At 35.9% G+C, this 18,868-nt stretch overlaps 1 protein-coding gene across 4 annotated transcripts in view; it reads left to right on the top strand.

The window, feature by feature from the left end:
- Positions 1–18,868, top strand: part of USP47 (ubiquitin specific peptidase 47) — a 117,877-nt gene that overhangs the window by 27,148 nt on the left and 71,861 nt on the right. Inside the window, exons 2-4 of one of the 4 annotated variants that reach the window (XM_008971425.5) lie at positions 5,477–5,536; positions 11,792–11,995; positions 16,093–16,206. In XM_008971425.5, coding sequence (XP_008969673.3) covers positions 5,477–5,536; positions 11,792–11,995; positions 16,093–16,206 — 378 coding nt within the window. Of the gene's footprint in view, positions 1–5,476; positions 5,537–5,567; positions 5,593–11,791; positions 11,996–16,092; positions 16,207–18,868 lie in introns of those variants that run through there. The other 3 variants (XM_034932153.3, XM_008971426.5, XM_003818168.6) reach the window with 3 other exon arrangements.

Genomic DNA, 18,868 nt, shown 5'->3' on the forward strand with positions numbered 1-18,868 from the left:
GGCGATCACTAATCTCTTCTCCATTTCTATACTTGGTCATTTTAAGAGTGTTGTAAAAATGGAATCACAGATTGTAGAGTCTTTTGGGGTTGGTTTTTTAAAATTTAGTATAATTTTCTGGAAGTTTTTTCAGGTTGTTACATGTATCAATAGTTGGTTCCTATTTATTGCTTAGTAGTTTTCCATGATATGGATGTACTGTAATTTGTTTGACCATTTAGTTGATGAAAGACATCTGGGTTTGCAGTTTTGGGCTGTTGTGAGTAAAGCTGCTATAAGCATTCCTGTACTGGTTTTTATGTGAACATAATTATTTCATCTGTGATAAATGTTGAAAAGTGCAATTTCTAAGTTGTATGCTAATTGTATATATAGTTTTTTTTTTTTTTAGTTACTGGACTGTTTTCCAGAATAGCTGTACCATTTTACAGGAAGGCATGAGAGATTCAATTTCTCTACTTTGCCAGTATTTGATGTTGCTATTTTTTTTTTATTTTAACCATTCTGAAAATGATGTGGTAATATTTCATTTTGGTATTAATTTGCATTTGTCTAATGGTTAGTATGTTGTACATCTTTTTATGTGCTTATTTGCATCTGTTTATACGCTTCATTGAAATGTCTTTTCATGATTTTTGTCTATGTGCTAATTGGATTGTTTGCTTTTTTTTGTAGGTTTTTAGAGTTCTTTATATATTCTAGATACTAATCCTTTGTTGATTATGTGGTTTGAAATATTTTCTCCCAGTCTGTAACTTTTAATCCTTAACAGAATCTTTGCAGAGTAGGCATTTTAAATTTTAATGAAGTCCAGTTTATCAATTTTTCCTTTTATGGATTATGATTTTGGTGTCAAGGCTAAGGACTCTGCCTAGCCTGAGTACTGAGAACATTTTCTCCTATGTGTTTTCCTAAAGGTTTTATAGTTTTATGTTTTCCATTTATGTTTATGATCCACATTTATGTTAATTTTAATATAAGATGGAGAGTTAGGTTGAGAATTTTTTTTTTTTTTTGCTTCTGGATGTCTAAATGAAATATTACAGCATCATTTTTGGAAAGACTATTTTTCTTCCATTGAGTTGCTTTTGTACCTAGTCAAAAATCAGTTGTGCATATTTGTGTAGGTCTCTATTGTGACATTGATCTATTTATCTCTCTACAAATACCACACAGTCTTGATTACTGTTGCTGTATATTAAATCTTAAAATCAGGTAAACTGAGACCTTTCACTTTATTCCTTTTCAATATCCTTTTAGTTATTCTGATTCCTTTGCCTTTCCCTATAAATTTCAGGATAATCATCAAAATTTTCAAAAAGTCTTGCTGGGATTTTGATAGGATTTGCATCAGACTTTGCTATGGTTTGAATGCTTGCCGTCTTCAAAATTCATGTGGAAATTTAGTTTCTATTATGATAGTATTAAGAGATGTCAAATACCTTTAAGAGGTATTTAGATCATGAGCGCTCTGCCCTCATGAATGGACAGGAGTGGGTTCATTATCGTGGGAGTGGGTTCACCCTCTCTTTCACCCTCTTTTTGCTCTTGCACCATGTGATGCCTTTTGTCATGTTATGATGTAGCAGGAAAGCCCTTGCCAGATGCTGGCATCTTGATATTGGATTTCCTAGTCTCCAGAACCGTGAGCCAAAACAATTTCTGTGCTGGTAATTGGTGTATTTAGATCATTTATATTTGATGTAATAATTAATATATTAGAGCTTAAGTGTGACATTTTATTTTTTTGTTTTCTGTTTCTTTTTTTTTCCCCTCTGTTATCTTTTTCTTGTTTTCCTGTGGGTTATTTGAACATTTGTCTATTTTGATTAATTTATAGTATTTTTATTGTTTCCTTTTATATAGCTTTCTTGGTGGCTTCTCTAGGTATGACATAACGTAAACCAACTTATCACAGTCTACAAGTGTTATTTTACTAGTTCAAGTGAAATGTAGAAACCTTATTTCCCTTCATGTATTTTTACCCTACCCTGTTTATAATTGTGTTAAATATTTTCTTGACTTGTAACCACATCAGACAATATTTTAGTTTTTACCTCAACTGTCAAGTCTTTAATAAAAACTCAAGAGAAGGAAAATGTATTATATTTAGCTATATTTTTGCTGTCTGTATTCTTTTTTCCTGATGTTCTAAGGTTTCTTTGATGATTTCTCTTTTGTTTAAAGAACTGTCTTTAGCTATTCCTTCCTGTAGGGTAGTTCCACTGGATGCAAATTCTTTGAGTTTTCCTTCATCTGAGAATGTCTTGAATTCCACTTGATTATTAAAGCAATTCCTGGGTCGTTCTTGAAGGGCATTTCTGCTGGTTATTGGATTCTGGTTTGACGGTTATTTTTTGTAAGCACCTGAAAAATACTGTGCCACTTCCTTCTGGCCTCCATGGTTTCTGGTAAGAAAATTATCCCGCTTTTCTGTTCTTTCTCTTTTGATTCTTTTTCCTCTCTTTGTTTTAATTTTAATAGTTTCTTGTGCTGTGTCTTAAGCATTCATTCATTCATCTTCATCAGTGCTTACATTTGTTAATCCCATCCATGTTATTTATTATCTTAGATACTTATTTTTTTTCTCTTCATATGGGTCATAGTTTCCTGCTTCTTTGCATGTTTGTTTATTTCCAGTGGGATGCCAAACATTGAGAATTTTACCTTGATGGGTCCTGGATGTTTTTTATTCCTGTAGATATTCTTGAGTTTTCTTCTTAGATGCAGATGGTTTATTTGTAAACAGTTTGATCCTTTTGAGTTTTGCTTTTAAGCTTTCTAAGGTTGGACCAGAGTAGTCTTTAGATTAGGTCTAATTTGGTCCCAGTACTAAGACAGTACCCTTTTGAGTACCCTTATCTGATGCCCTGTGCGTTATGAGATTTTAAAAATTCTGGTTGGTGGGCAGCTGGGTGCAGTGGCGCACGCATGTAATCTCAGCGCTTTGGGAGGCCGAGGCGGATAGGTCATGAGGTCAAGAGATTGAGACCATCCTGGCCAACATGGTGAAACCCCGTCTCTACTAAAAAATGCAAAAATTAGCTGGGCATGGTGGTGCATGCCTGTAGTCCCAGCTACTCGGGAGGCTGAGGCAGGAGAATTGCTTGAACCCAGGAGGCAGAGCTTGCAGTGAGCTGAGATCGTGCCACTGCACTCCAGCCTGGCAACAGAGCGAAACTCCCTCTCAAAAAAAAAAAAAAAAAAAGAATTCTGGTTGGTGGGAACCTAAGTGAGCTCCAGGGATTCTTTTCCTGTGGCTCTTTCCCTTGCCTCAGGCACTCTCTTTACACACATATGCTGATGAGAAATCAGCCAAACACTCTAGGGGGATGCACTGTAGGTCCCTTGGAGCTTGCTGTTTGCACAGAGTGTCCAGCTTTCTTCTGCCCTGTATCCTGCCCTGCGAGTTGTAGCTCTTTCCACCCCTTGCACTCCCAACTCCTTTAACTCAGGGAGATTGCTGGACTCCACCTGCACTCTCCCTCCCTGCACTGCAGCCTAGAAGGTGGCTTACCTTTTTTGTTTCTGCTTTCACAGGGATCATTACCTGTGTTGCCTCTTGTTCAGTGTTTGAAAACCATTGTTTCATACATTGGGAGATAAGGAGCACCAACAGGATTGGAATGTTAGATAAGATGAGAGAAGGACTTGATTGAGAAATGAACTATTCTGATTATCTTTTGCTATATAACAATCTGCCCCCAGATCTAGTGACTTTTCTCGTAGATGTGCAGTTTGGGTAAGGTTAGGCTGAAACAGCTTGTTTCTGCTCTGCTAGGCATCAGCTGGGGGCAGCAGAAAGTCTAGGGGCTGGAATCGTCTGAAAGCTTCCTCACTCAACATGTAGGTGGTTGATGCTGGTTGTCTGCTGAGATCTCATTTGGGATGTGGCTGGAACATCTACACATAGTTTTTCCAGTGGCTGCTTGGCTTCCTTCCTCACAGCATGGAGGCTGGGTTCTAACAGTAAGGAGCTGAGGGCCAGGAGGAAGTTATTACACCTTTTCTAACCCAGCCTTGAAAATCATGCTGTGTATTACAGGGAGTCACTAAGTCTGGTCTATATTAAAGGGGACTGGAATTAGCCTCCTACTTTTGCTGGAGGCAAGTTAGACTCCTACTTTACGTAGGGAGGCAAGTCAAAGAATTTGTGGACATGTTTTAAAGCCCCACAGCAGTGATACTTGAGCAAAGGAGGTGAGGACATCCAGGGAAAAATATTCCAGGTACATGGTACAGATACATAAAGACCCTGAAGGATGATGGATGCCTGATAGTTTAGATTTGTTTATAGATTAGTTACCACTGCACAGCATCACCTCCTTGAGGGCAGGGTGAACAGTGTTGGGAGAACAGTGTTGAAAGATAGTTGCAGTTCAACAATTTTTTTGTGGAAGGCACCATGTATTAAAAATTCTAAAAATGCGTACATATACTTTGATCTAGTAATTCTTTCTTTGAGAAATTATCTTAAGGAAAAATTATACAAACAAGCAATGCTGTAGTGAATGTTTGGAGGGGCTTAAATGCCCATTAATAGCAGATTAGTTAAATTATGGTTTGTCTATATAATGGAACACTGCCGTTTTTAAACTGAATGTTTTGGCATACAAAAACAATGAGTATTGAGGGACAAGAAGTAGATTTCAAATACTGGTATATGAAATTGTCCTATTTGGTTAAAAGTACTCTCTCTATATAATAAATATTATATGTGCATAGACTGGAGAAGATGAGATGAGAGCAATGGTGGCTATTTTAGAGTTGCTTTTCAGAAAACTGTATGTTGCTATTATAACAGAAATATATTTCTATTGTAAAAGTAAAAGCGCCTTTCAAAAGAATATGTTGATTTCTTTTTATTAACTGAAGAAGGGAGAATAAGACAAAATATGTACAGAAAAAGTGTAGAGTGATGTAAAATCAAGATTTTTCAAGAGATTATCTCTTGATTATAGGTTACTTTTATTTCCTTTTATATGTTTTTGTATTAATTGTAATTTAATTGTTAAACTCATAAGAAGGAGATATATATTAAAATAAAATAGTTGTGAGGGATATTGTTAAGCAGCCTTGTTTTAAGAGTAGCTATCGTGAAAAATTCAAATTTTTAGAGACTAGCAAAATCAAGAGATCTCTTGGTTTCCTTTAGTGCAGAGAACTGCAGAATTTCTTTACTGGACACAAAATATTATGTGACTTACAACATTTGATTTACACACAATTCTTAAGCTATCATTCTTTATTAAAATGTGGCTATTTCCATATTTATCTTATTCTTTATCACCTCTTTATCATAGATTTTTAGTAACTTTGCACATTCATGAATAAAATTCTAGATGATGTACTAATACTTTAATTAATACATATTTTATTGCAAAAATGTTTTTAGGTTAATTGTTCTCATTTCACTGTCTTTTCCCTTTATTTTATATAAATAATTTGTAATTCATTTTGTTCTTATATACCATAGGATGTGTTTTGGAGATGCAGACAAAATATCTTTGATGAAATGAAGAAGAAATTTTTACAGGTAGACTGCTGATGTAATTGCTTTAATGTGATAATCAGCAGAGCAAGTAACAGCATGTTAGTATTTTTATTTAATATCAAGGCATGTCTTAAGTTTTATGCTTGTTTGGCTATTTTATTTCTACCCAATTTTAATAATAAAAAAGTCACCTTAAATGAATTTGTATCTGATAGTACCTTGTTTTTAACTAGTGAATGAGGGAGAAAAAACTGATAGAAAAACTAAAGAACCCTTTGTTATGATGTTGGGTATGATAGTTGCCTATTTTTCCAGATATATTTATTTTCTGAAATATTAATAATTTAGGAAATTAAATCATTTAAAAATTTACAAAGTCAAAATCCAGAAATCCTATTACTATTGATTTCCTGAGAGCCTGTGTGCACTACAGACTTAAACTTCCATGTGATGTAGCATTCTGGTCTAACCTTTACTTAATACTTGATTTTCCTTCAGTCCCTTTGCTCTGTTTTTTCCCCAGAGTTGCTCCTTTAATCTCTCTTATCCTTCCCAAGTGTGGCAACAGACCACTTAGAAAAAGATCATGTAGATAACATCAGAGTTGGCTGCAGTTTTGAGGTGGGATGAAGGGAGTATCTTAAAAATAAAGTCTCTTTTTTTAATGTAAGTTAGGACCTTCATTAATAGCCTTAGAAATGTTACTTGTTAAAATAAAAATGAAGAGTCTAAATGAAGCTGATACTTTTTTTTTTCTTTGAGACGGAGTTTTGCTCTTATTGCCTAGGCTGGAGTGCAATGGTGCGACCTCGGCTGACTGCAACCTCTGCCTCCTGGGTTCAAGCAATTCTCCTGCCTCAGCCTCCCAAGTAGCTGGGATTACAGGCATGCACCACCATGCTGGCTAATTTTTTTATTTTTCGTAGAGACAAGGTTTTGCCATGTTGGCCAGGCTGATCTTGAACTCCTCACCTCAGGTGATCCACTCGCCTTGGCCTCCCAAAGTGCTGGGATTACAGGTGTGAGCCACCGTGCCTGGCAGCTGATACGTTTTATAAATTTCAACCGACAAAAATATTCATACTATCAATTCTGTTTTAAAATCTGTGGCAATACATTAATCTTGAACTGTGGATACCCAGATGGGTATGCTCTAAGGCCTAATTACTTAGCTTATGGCAGCTCCTGTACCAAAAGGGAGAGAAAATGGACTTATTGTATGTGTGTGTGTGTGTGTGTGTGTTTGTGTAAAAGCTTGTAACCATAATACTATTATTTGCAATAACATTGAAAGGAAGAATGTCTTAGAGAGCATAGGTTAAATTTAGAGGTAAAGCGGTACCTTCATAATTTAAAAATACTTTATCTTAATTTTTTCTCTTAGAAATATTTAAATCTTGATAATTTTGAATTTTGATATTAGCTTATATTCTGTATGCTGATGCCATTCTGAACATATACGATCAATTTTAAACCTCAGTGTGTATTCTTTAATAAGAAATACATAGGAGTATTTTTTTGAAACAAAAATTATGATGTTATCAGAGAACTCAGATTTGAGCTTAAAACTATTGGGAATGTCAAGAAAAGGAGACAAGACGACTTAAGAGGCAAGCATCCCTTCAGCGGGCTCTAAAATGTCTTAGAACTATGCCAACGACTTCTAGATGTTTCTAGCAGTTAAGTGTATCTTTGGAAGAAAACTGTTTTCAGTGCTTTTTATCCCAATATGTTTCACCTTTTATAAACAAGACTATGGTTTTATTCTTTCTACTTTTTTTTTTCTTTGAGACAGAGTCTTGCTGTCGCCCAGGCTGGAGTGCAGTGGCACGATCTCAGCTCACTGCAAACTCCACCTCCCAGGTTCAAGCGATTCTCCTGCTTCTGCCTTCCAAGTAGCTGAGGTTACGGGCATGTGCCACCACACCCAGCAAATTTTGTATTATTTGTAGAGACAGGGTTTTGCCCTGTTGGCCAGGTTGGTCTGGAACTCCTCACCTGAAGTGATCCTCCCACCTCGGCCTGCCAAAGTGCAGTGATTACAGATGTGAGCCACCTCACCTGGCCATTTTTACTTTTTTAAAAAGGATTTTTTTCTTCAAACTTTGCTAGGAAACCTAGCTTTGTTTCTGCAATGAATGTAGACACAGAGCACTCTATTAGCGTATACAGTAAATATAACTGCTGTTGACTTTCCCCTTAGTCTCATAAGTGTAATATTGCTATGAGTTGCCTGTAAAATAAATAGTTTCAACTTTAGGATTTATACCTTTTTTTGTACTTGGCTAGATTTTCTTTGTAGAAAACTTTGTCCTCTTCAAATAGCGCATCTAAACTACATTAAATGTTTTTCTAAATGGAACATGCTGTAGGCTTTTCTAAAATTTTACACTTGTTTTCTCTTACCTCAGGTTCATCAGAGAACTCTTTTGACTAAAAATTTTTGCTCCCTTCCCTAAATCATGATGTATCCTCAGATGCCTTTTCTTAATGTTGGATGTAGTACTTAAATGAAAAGTAGTACCTTTCCCTCCCTACCAACAGCACCGTCATCATACTTTCCCCCCTTGAACTTGGATGTGCTCGAAGGTGTTTAGGTATATTTATTTTTTATCTATTACTATGTAACAGTGGACCCTAAAGTTTAGTGACTTAATAGGGCAGTTAGTTTATTTGTTCAGATTTCTGTGGGATGGGATTGGGGCCAGGGCTCACCAACTATTCAGTTCTGCTCCAGGTGGCATCATCTAGAATTACTTGGCTCCATTAAGTTGGTGGCAGTCATTGAATGGAACGTCCAAAAGGCTTTTCTCATACATCAGGCACCTCAGTGTCTCCACCAAGTGGCTGCTTCCTCTCAATGTGGATTTCTAGGGCCTCCTCACAGCATGCTGATTGATCCCAGGGTAACTGGATTTCTTACATGGTGGCTGGGTTATAAGAGGGAATGTTCCAAGAAATACAAAAGCAGAAACTGCTGGTTTCTTAAGGCTCTGCCTTAAGTTACACACACAGCATGACTTCTGTCACATTCTCTTGGTCTTAGATGGTCACGTCAGATTCATGAGAAAAGGAAAAAAAAAAGAGTGGCAAAGAATTTTTTGCTATCTTTAATCCACCTCAAGACGTAATTGTTTTTACCTTTGGGCATAAGTAGGATCAGTTTTGGTTAGGGCTACAAAGAAATCAAGAAAGATAGCTGCCTTAATTTCCCATTTCCAGAAAAAACCTTTTTACATTTAAATGTTTTGGAAATGTTTCCTGCATGTTTAATTTATATTGTATAGGTTTTTTTCTCTTGAAAAGCTATTTAAAAAAAAAAAACTATTGCCATATCTTATTGGTGGTATCTTAAAATTGCAACAACAAAAAAATTGTTTTCTTCTCAGTTCCCAAATTGGAGAGGGGAAAGGAGGAGAGAAATTTTACTTTAGTGTGATTACTGTTAGCAATGGTGATTCTAAAATTCAGATGAAGTCCAAATGTTAGATTAAAGTATAGGTGAAATAAGAATGGGCCCAGAAAGTTGAGTGTAAAGTAGAATTTAGCAGTGGCTAGCTTAGAGCTTTAAAGAAGAGCAGAGCTTTTTATCTGTTTAAATCATCCACAACAGAATTCAAGAGTAAAATGTAATTTGCTGAGAAATTCTATGTATAAGGATTTTAAGGAAATAAAGTATATGAAGTTTTATGTAGGTGTTCATCACAGAATTATTTGTAAAAGTATAATAAAGTCTTGGAGACAATAAAATAGAATTTATTAAGTAAATTATTATTAATCTGTATACTAACAAATACTACTTAGCTGTTAAAATGATGAGTTAGGAAAAGCTTTACAGGGAAAGATTGCATGATATAAGAAAGATGTTAGAAAACAGCATGTGTATTCTAATCCAGTGTTTGTGATTATGTAGCATGCATGCATAGCCTTTCTCTCTCTCTCTCTCTCTCTCTGTGTGTGTGTGTGTGTGTGTGTGTGTGTGTGTGTGCAGATAAGATATTTGGAAGGATATATGCCAGCATGCTAATAGTTATCTGTGGGTTATAGAGTTACAGATTATTTCCATTTTTTCCTTTATACTCTTAGTATTTTTTAAAAAAGCAAAATTATTTATATGTACAGAAAAGAAGGGCTATTACTAAAAAGAATATAAGCCACACATGAGATTGAATTTTGTTTTTTTCTGTATAACATATTTAGTCTTTAGATAGGATTTCATTGAGGGATAATTTTCCCACATGGAAGGAGAGGCATCTGGGGTGCTTGGACCCTGCATTCACATATTTAGGGAAAGAACCAGGAACTGCTAATGTCCGACCATATGATGTTGCCACATCACCATTCTTATGTATGATTACTATTACAGCACTTTTGATTTCTAAATTCTTAGTGTTGTCTTCCTTTGACCATCAACTCCAGCTTATTTGAAGCTTTAAAATCTGTCTACTACAGTATTTTATACCAGGAACGCTGAATCATTCAGACTTGATCTATCCCTGAAGTATACTATTGAATCTATAAAAGTGTACGTTTTGTAGTTGAAATTTATTTTGAGTCATTTACTCTTTCATCATAAACCAGCATTTTTAAAAAGATCCATTTTATGTTTTTTAGTTTAGGGTTAAAATGTGTAAAATAATCTATTAAATGTGTTAATATAACATCTAAAATATATAGGTGAAGGCTTTTTTAATCTTTTTTGAAATGTATGTTAATAATGTTCTTTTGTTTCTTTTATTTCACAGAAATGTATTTTCTTTTTATTTTTTAAGTAAGTTTTTAGTAATTAAATATTTGGATGTGTCTGAATTGTAGTGCTACCCAATTTATTTTAAATATTATACTTTTATAGCAGCTTACTTTTGTTCTAAACTAATTGGAGTAACTTTAATTTAAATGATCTCTTGCAAACCCAAAATTGTGTGTCACAGAAACAAATGATAATTGTATTACTTCAACAAACAAAAAACTTTGTGGCTATCCCATCTTCAGTACTAGCCAATTATAATTATTCTTATTTAAAAATGGATAATATAGAAGCAACAAAAGGTTGAGGCTGATAGTGTTATAAAAACTAAGGAAGAAATAAATTTTTGTGTACACCACCAGTTTGTAGAGATCATATTTCTGAATAGCCCATTATGGAGATGGTGAGACATCTCCCAGTTTAATGCCACACCTGACTTTCAGGGAAAGCAAGAGATTTACATCATCAGATTTGTATATCAGAAATACTATTCGGGGTTGAAGGAATATAAGATTGGAAGAAGTTAAACTTCTTAGGAAGCTGTTCCATAATTTTGTTGTAGGATATTCTTATTGCTGCAGGCAAGAATAAAGTGAAGGAGGTAGTTCAAGAGATATTCAAAAGGTAGAATTGATAGGTTTTGGAGACTATGTGAGGTAAAGAGGGAAGGACAAGGAAGATGCTCATTTCAGCTGTTTGGTTTCAGCAGCTAGGCAGATGATGGTGCCATTCATTGAGATGGCCATTATAGAAGGAGGGAAAGGAATTTCTTCCAATAAAGTATCTTTGATGTAGTCTTTTACCCCTGTGGAAAGTGGAAAAGTGGTGTCCTTTAACAGCTTGAGGGAGGGCATAGCTTATTTGAGAAAGTTTAAGCAGGAAGGATAATTTGTGACCCTAATTCCTTTCTGTATTGGTAATTGAAACTGTTTCCTTGTTTTTCCTTCCCCCTCCTCCTGGCTCATCTGTTTGGATAAGCTTGTCAGCCCCTGACACGTTAATAAATGGAGCTTTTTGGACATCTGGACTTACGAGTACAGCAGCATAAAGATCAGGAGATGTGGTAGCCTGTATCCCTTAGTTATAGATTTTTTAATCTTTAGACAATCCTTACTGCATTTTTGCACAATTCCCATTTTTTTTAGGAGACCCAGAAATATTTGATTTGACTGTGGCTAGCATGGCAATGACACATTTTTTAAGGATCAGATTTTATAATTTTTAACTTAAAATTGCTTAAATATTACTATCTTCATGGCTTATTGACCATGGATTTACAGTCTTAAAGGTGAAAGCAAATATCTCCAAAAATGATTGTTGATTCTGAAATGTGCCCTGATTCTTCCAAAACAAACATATATGGTGCTTATATGTTTGACATATCCATTAGAATGCGTTTCAGACTACGATAAAACAGAGAAAATAGCACAGAGAAAATACTTAGTATTTCCTGAGGTCTTTTACATTTAATCATAAAATTTTATAGCTAATTATACTTTTGTTTTGCTTTAAAGATAATATATAAAGTCATATTTTTCTTAAAATTTCAGATAGAAAATGCTGCTGAAGAACCTAGAGTCTTATGTATTATACAAGATACTACTAATTCAAAGACAGTGAATGAACGGATCACTTTAAATTTACCAGCATCTACTCCAGTCAGAAAGCTCTTTGAAGATGTGGCCAACAAAGTAGGCTACATAAATGGAACCTTTGACTTGGTGTGGGGAAATGGAATCAATACTGCTGATATGGTAAAATCCTAGACTTAAGCTTCTAAAAATGTTATTATAGCCATTGTTGTTGTTGTTACTAATGATAATGTTAAATCCTGGAACTCTTTTAAAATCATAAACAAAAGTATAACAACTACAGTAAGAGCCTATGTGCAGCTCAGTAATTGGATCCTTCTTCTTCCTTTGCCTCCATTCTGGATTTAACATTTGCTCGTCCTAAAGTTTACATAATGTCATTTCATCAGTTTTTTCATTCATGAAAGGTGACTCTCATAATATTGTCTCAACTAAAGAAAAATTTCTATATTTACTGAACAGAATGATGATCATCTTATATTATTCCATGAAAAAAGATTGTAAAATCATATTTTATGATCTGATTTTTGGAAAAGAAGAAAAATATTCATAGTAAGAAAAATAGAAGCATATATGCCTCATACATTACAGTGTTAACCAAGATTATCTCTAGCTGACTATTTCTTTTTATTTGTGTGTCTATGTGCATTTCTGGGCAACTTTTTTGTATGTTTATTTTTCTTTGTATGAACATGTGTAGCTTTTGACTTTTAACTCTTAAGCTTAAAAACATTTTTAACGACTTCAGTCTTGTCAGATCTCTTTGAGGGTATACTTTCTAATTTTAGTCGTCTGTTCTATTAACTGTTTCCTTAATTATTTATCCCTTATCCATTATATTTAGTTTCTCTCTTTCATGGTGTAGCATTTCTTTAAATATTTAGTGATTTTTATTTTCTGCTCATCTTTATATTTGAGAATCTCTGTTCACTTCTCTGTGGATGCTGATTAAACTTACCATATTCAGTTCTTGCTTGTTGTGGAAAAAGGGTGAGACGTGCTGCTAGGTGTGATGTGTTTATACTTGTTCTGGGATTGGCTGGCTTCTGACTCTTTAGGGTTAGGAGCTGATCAGTACCTTGTTAGACAGCACTGTGCTACCTCTCCGGTCACAGTGCCCACTCTTTACCCTGACAGGAAATAAGCCCTGCTGTCTGCTACGTAGTCCAAGGAGAAAAAGAGAGGAGATACCAAACTGATCAGAATGCCTTTTCCTACTTGCTCACTTTTAGCTGTTTCCTGGCCTCTATGTCTTGACCTTAGTCTGAAGTTCCTTACTACCTTTATCTCCACAGTAGTCTTCTCTTATAGGATCTTTGGGCTGTGGTTCCCCTTAGTTTTATTTTTCCATAGATCTGATCCTGTCTGTTTTCTATTTTTTAATTTCTCAAAATTTTTGGTTTGCTAAGCATGCTCTTTTTTGACATTTTATGGACTTTAGGGGAGGATTATTGGTAGACATCTTCTTAGGTCATCATTTGACCTAATCTTGTATTAATGTTTAGTACCAAAATAAACAATTGCAATTATTAAAAAAATTTCTAGGAATCCTTGATAGACATCTGTCCTTGGACCATTTTTATAAGGACACTGATTCCATTCATGAGGACTCCATCCTTGAGACCTAATCAGCTCCTAAGGCCCCAACACTTAATATCATTGCATTGGGGATTAGGTTTCAGCATGTGAATTTTGGGGAGACATAAACACTCAGAACATAGCAGAGGTACTGATCACTTTTGCATGGGAGTGTGGTTAAGGAAGGAGACCATTGAGTTGGATCTCATCTGCGTTATTAGAATAGTATTCTAGATAGCCTTTTTTGTTTCCTTTCTCTCTGTCCAAATTCACCCTACATAATAGTTAGAATTATTTTCAATCATCTAAAGTTGTAGCACTTATGTCACCTTCTAGTTCAGTAACCATCAATCACTGCTCATTGCCCACTGATTAAAAATCTAAGACAAGCTACTATTGGTTCTTTAAGGCTTCATACTCTTAAATCCCAGATACTGGATTGATTTGTTTTCTTAACATAGATTTCCATATTTTTCTGTCTGAAGTTTTCTAGAAAAATACCTCTAACAGTCAGTGAAGTTGAATGTGTATCCCTATGGTATTTGGAGTACATATTTTAAGTTGGTTCCACAGGAGAATCAAAGATGTTTGATGTTGCCTGATTTGCCCTTAAAATCATATTATGCTTTTTATTCCATAATATATTTGTTTTTTTAAAAATATAGAACTAATGTTTTAAACTGAAATTAACCAGTAAAATTGGTAGTCGGACAAGACATAGAAAGATAAACAATATTTAATCTGAGACTTTGAACACTTTCTGGTACATCACCACATAATTTCCAGTGTTGTCCTTTTTCAATTTAAAGGATAGTTGTGTACTGTCCTAGGTGTCTTCCCAGGTGCTATTCATCTTTTTCCCTTAAAAAGCCTTACTCAGTGTTTCCTCATGCCGCTTTAAAAGTAATTTTTTTCTCTTTGACCTCCTATGCCCTTTGGCTGCACCACTTATAGTTCCTTTTTGTTATAGGTGTTACTCATCTGTGTCTTTCCATTTCCAATGTCAGCATTTTCATTACAGGAACCTCGTATAAATTTCATATCCTCCATAAACATTCCTTCTAGGCATTCAAAAAGCATTTGTTAAATTATCTTCCACAATAGCTTTAAATAGCTGTATGTCAGGATTACCTGTTTCTTTCTTTTTAGCTATTACTGTACTCGAGCTCTATTTCTGTAGTTTTATTTGCCTCCTGTACATTTCTACAAATATGACTACTTTCTCCTGCTTACTGCGTAGTACTGAATGGATACTCCTCAGAAAACTAAGCCCATTTAGCTACCCACCACCTTGTATACAGACACTTACTGAGGTAAAACCCCTGTGTATTTCAGCTGTGTGATCTGATCATGTCCCACCAGTGACTTTAAGGAACCCAGCAATCCCTTTCTTCCCTCCATGTGGCTACTTTTAGCTTCAGGTTTTCTATGTCCTGTTTTTCTTGTGGATTGATAGATGTGAGCCAAAGTTAAGAGGTAGATAATATATTCGCTGTTTTATTTACTTAACACGTCTTTTGCACTTACTGTGTTTATAGTATTCTAAGCTCTGTACAAATGTAATCTTTTTTAATCCTTATATTAATAACTACTCTATGAGGTAGATCACTACACCCTCATAGGTGAAGAAACTGATTCATGGGGAAGTGAAATAACTTTCCAAAGTCACACAGATAGTAAGTAGCAGAATCTCTTACAGTTAATTTTTTTTGTCCTCAGTACCTGCACTTTTATACAACGTTAATCAGTGTTAATTTCCTAAGAAATAAAGGCATTTTCATAAAATGAGTATAAGGAGACTCTGCCCATGTCTTTGAAACATTAAAAACATTTCTTAATGTAACAAAACAGTTTTAAAGATGTTTATCTCTACTCCCTCATTTTTCTCAACAGCAGTCTGGAGTGAGTGAGTAGGGCTTGGGGCATACAGAGTTTCCTCTCTCATCCACCAACTAGAGTATATTAGAATGACAGCTAGAGTTGAAATTGCCCTACCATATAAGTTAGGTGAAGACTTGACTCTTAGATGTTTAATTTTCAAAGGTCTGATCACAGTCACTTCCATACCCCCTGGGTCCTCTGAATCCTAGCAGTACATTTGAAATAGGTATCATTTACTGGGACAGGCTTTTCCTTAAGGAGTCTTTCTAAAGGCTATATTATATACTACATTAGTTTTATTTTTGTTACATTACATAATTATGTTACATAATTATTTTGGTTGGGTTGCTTAGTATGTTGCTTATCTGGTATTTTTCATCATATTTATATATCAAAACATTTTGGTTTTTAGTTATGTAAAATTATCTTTGGTCAATTTTCTTGAAACCCCATTAAATGTCATATTGCATATATTGTATAGAACATGGAAAGAGAAATGTTTATAGATGCTTTTTATGTGTATGTAGTACTTAACATTACCTCTTAACTTTTACCTTTTCTCTTTTTAGTTTGTTAGATGTTGGGGAATGTGAGTCTCTGGGATACCTATCAGTGTATGCACTGTTACTGGGCTTAGCTATTCCAGTTAATGAATAAATGAGTTAATTCCAAGCCTAGATGAAGAGAATTTTACCAGATCATTACTAAAAAAATACTATTTAAATGTAGATATGTATCTATTTACAGATTACTTATTTTATGTTTCTCATAATCTGAAATATTATGTTTTATGTCCATAGGCACCACTGGATCATACCAGCGACAAGTCACTTCTCGACGCTAATTTTGAGCCAGGAAAAAAGAACTTTCTGCATTTGACAGATAAAGATGGTGAACAACCTCAAATACTGCTGGTAAGCTACTTAGAAAGCCCCATATTTATAATTTTTGTGCACTGTCACCTACTACTTGAGGATGCAGTTTCCCAAAGGAAATAAGATGTGTTTTGTAATTTGTGTAATAAATTAATATTTTTTCATTTTATGTTGGTTTGTTATAAGTGTGTAGAATAACATAGTTACACTGGACATCCACAGCAACATTATTTGTGTATACAGTCTGTTGCCGCCTTGGATTTAACATATACTGCTCTCTTCAAGACCACTGCCACACCAGGGATGGGGGTGGGTCTAGGATAAGTCAAAGTGCCACAAAGATCTCCTGTGTTTCAGTAGTGACCCTTCCTTTGTTTAAGCATTTGCTTGGTTGCTGTAAATCTTTGGTGGTTTTCATCAGGTTTTTCAGTATCTGCAAGAAGGTCATTTCCGTTCTCACTTCCTCCCCTAACCTGCCACCTTTTTTGGAATGACTGGTGTATACATTAAATGTTTCACTTCTATTCTTTTAATGTTTATCCCAATTCACATTTCAGTAGACTTTCCTGTTCAGCCCAGTTGCCTTAGAGATATCTAATGCAGTAACTCCCAATTTGAGGGCTATTCCACCAGAGATTTTTTTTTTTTCTCTCAGTGCGTTGTAGAGGACATGAGTTAAAAAAGAGTAAGAGGGAGGGGCCAAGATGGCCGATTAGAAACAGCTGCGGTCCACAGTACTCATGAAGAGGAGTGAAAGGGGAGAGTGAATACAGCACATTCAACTGAAATATCCAAGTTCTCGCATTGAGACTGATTAGGCAAACAACTCAACTCAAAAAGAATGAAGAAAAGCAGGGTGGGGCGATGGCCCACCCAGGAGAGACACAAAGCCAAAGGAATCCCCACCCCCAGCCAAGGGAAGCTGTGAATGATTGTATGACTCTGCCCAGGAAACCACACTACTTTCATGGATCTTTGCAATCCTAAGATCAAGAGATCCCCTCAGGAGCCCACGCCACCAGGGTCTTGGGTCCAATACACAGAGCTATGTGGAATCTTGGTAGAGCAGCCACTCGGGCACACATATAGACCCCAGGAGTTTTACATACTCTGACCCCAGGATCCCCAACAAGGTGGGAAGTCCATACATAAATACCCCTAGGAAGGGGGCTGAATCCAGGGATCCAAGCAGCATTGTTCTGCAGGCCCCACTTCCACAGCACCTCACAAGCTAAGACGCACTGGCTTGGAATTGGCTCCCAACGGGTTTTCAGCAACTTCCTGCAGGTGCATTCAGGCCAGCAACAGTTCAGGACCCCCTGGGACAGAGTTTCCAGAAGAAGGAGCAGGCTGCCATCTTTGCTGTTTCACAGCCTTCACTGGTAATACCTCCAGGTATGGGAAAAACTGAGGCAACTAGGGTCTGGAGTGGACCCCCAGCAAACTGCAGCAGCCCTATGGAAGAGTGGCCTGACTGTTAAAAGTAAAACAAATAAGCAGAAAATAATAACAATAATATCAACAGAAAAGACCCCACACAATCCCTATTCAAAGGTCAGCAACCTCTAAGATCAAAGGTAGATAAGCCCACAGAGATGAGAAAGAATCAACACAAAAATGTCAAAAACTCAAAAAGCCAGAATGCCTCTTCTCCAGATGACCGCAGTGCCTCTCCAGCAAGGGCACAGAACTGGGCTGAGGCTGAGATGGCTGAATTGACAGAAGGAGGTTTTAGAAGGTGGGTAATAACAAACTTTGCTGAGCTAAAGGAGCATGTTGTAACCTAATGCAAAGAAGCTAAGAATTGTGATAATACAGGAGCTGACAGCCAGAATAGCCAGTTCAGAGAGGAACATTACTGACCTGATAGAGCTGAAAAACACACTACAAGAACTTCACAGTGCAATGACAAGTGTCAATAGCAGAATAGACCAAGTAGAGAAAAGAATCTTAGAGCTTGAAGACTGTCTTTCTGAAATAAGACAGGCAGACAAGAATAGAGAAAAAAGAATGAAAAGGAATGAACAAAACCTCCAAGAAATATGGGATTATGTAAAGAGACCAAACGTACAACTGATTGGGGTACCTGAAGGAGACAGGAAGAATGGAACCAAGTTGGAAAATATACTTAAGGATGTCATCCAGGAGAACTTTCCTAATCTAGCAAGACAGGCCAACATTCAAATTCAGGAAATGCAGAGAACCCCAGTAAGATACACCATGAGAAGATTAACCCCAAGACAATAATCATCAGACTCTCCAAGGTCAAAATGAAATAAAAAATGTTAAGGGTAACCAGAGAGAAAGGCCAGGTCACCTACAAACAGACAAACAGTAGACCTCTCAGTGGAAACCCTACAAGCCAGAAGAGATTAGGGACCAATATTCAACATTCTTAAAGAAAGGAATTTCCAACCCAAAATTTCATATCTGACCAAACTAAGTTTCATGAGCAAAGGAAAAATATGATCCTTTTCAGACGAGCAAATGCTGAGAGAATTCATCACCATTAGGCCTGCCTTGCAAGAGCTCCTGAAGAAAGCACTAAATATGGGAAGGAAAAACTGTTACCAGCCAGTACAAAAATACACTGAAGTACACAGACCAGTGACACTATCAAGCAACCACATAAGCCAGGAAAATAGCCAGCTAGCATCATGATGACAGTATCAAATTTGCACATAATATTACTAACCTTAAA

The sequence above is a fragment of the Pan paniscus genome, chromosome 9 (assembly GCF_029289425.2).
Source record: "Pan paniscus chromosome 9, NHGRI_mPanPan1-v2.0_pri, whole genome shotgun sequence".
Classification (NCBI taxonomy): domain Eukaryota; kingdom Metazoa; phylum Chordata; class Mammalia; order Primates; family Hominidae; genus Pan; species Pan paniscus.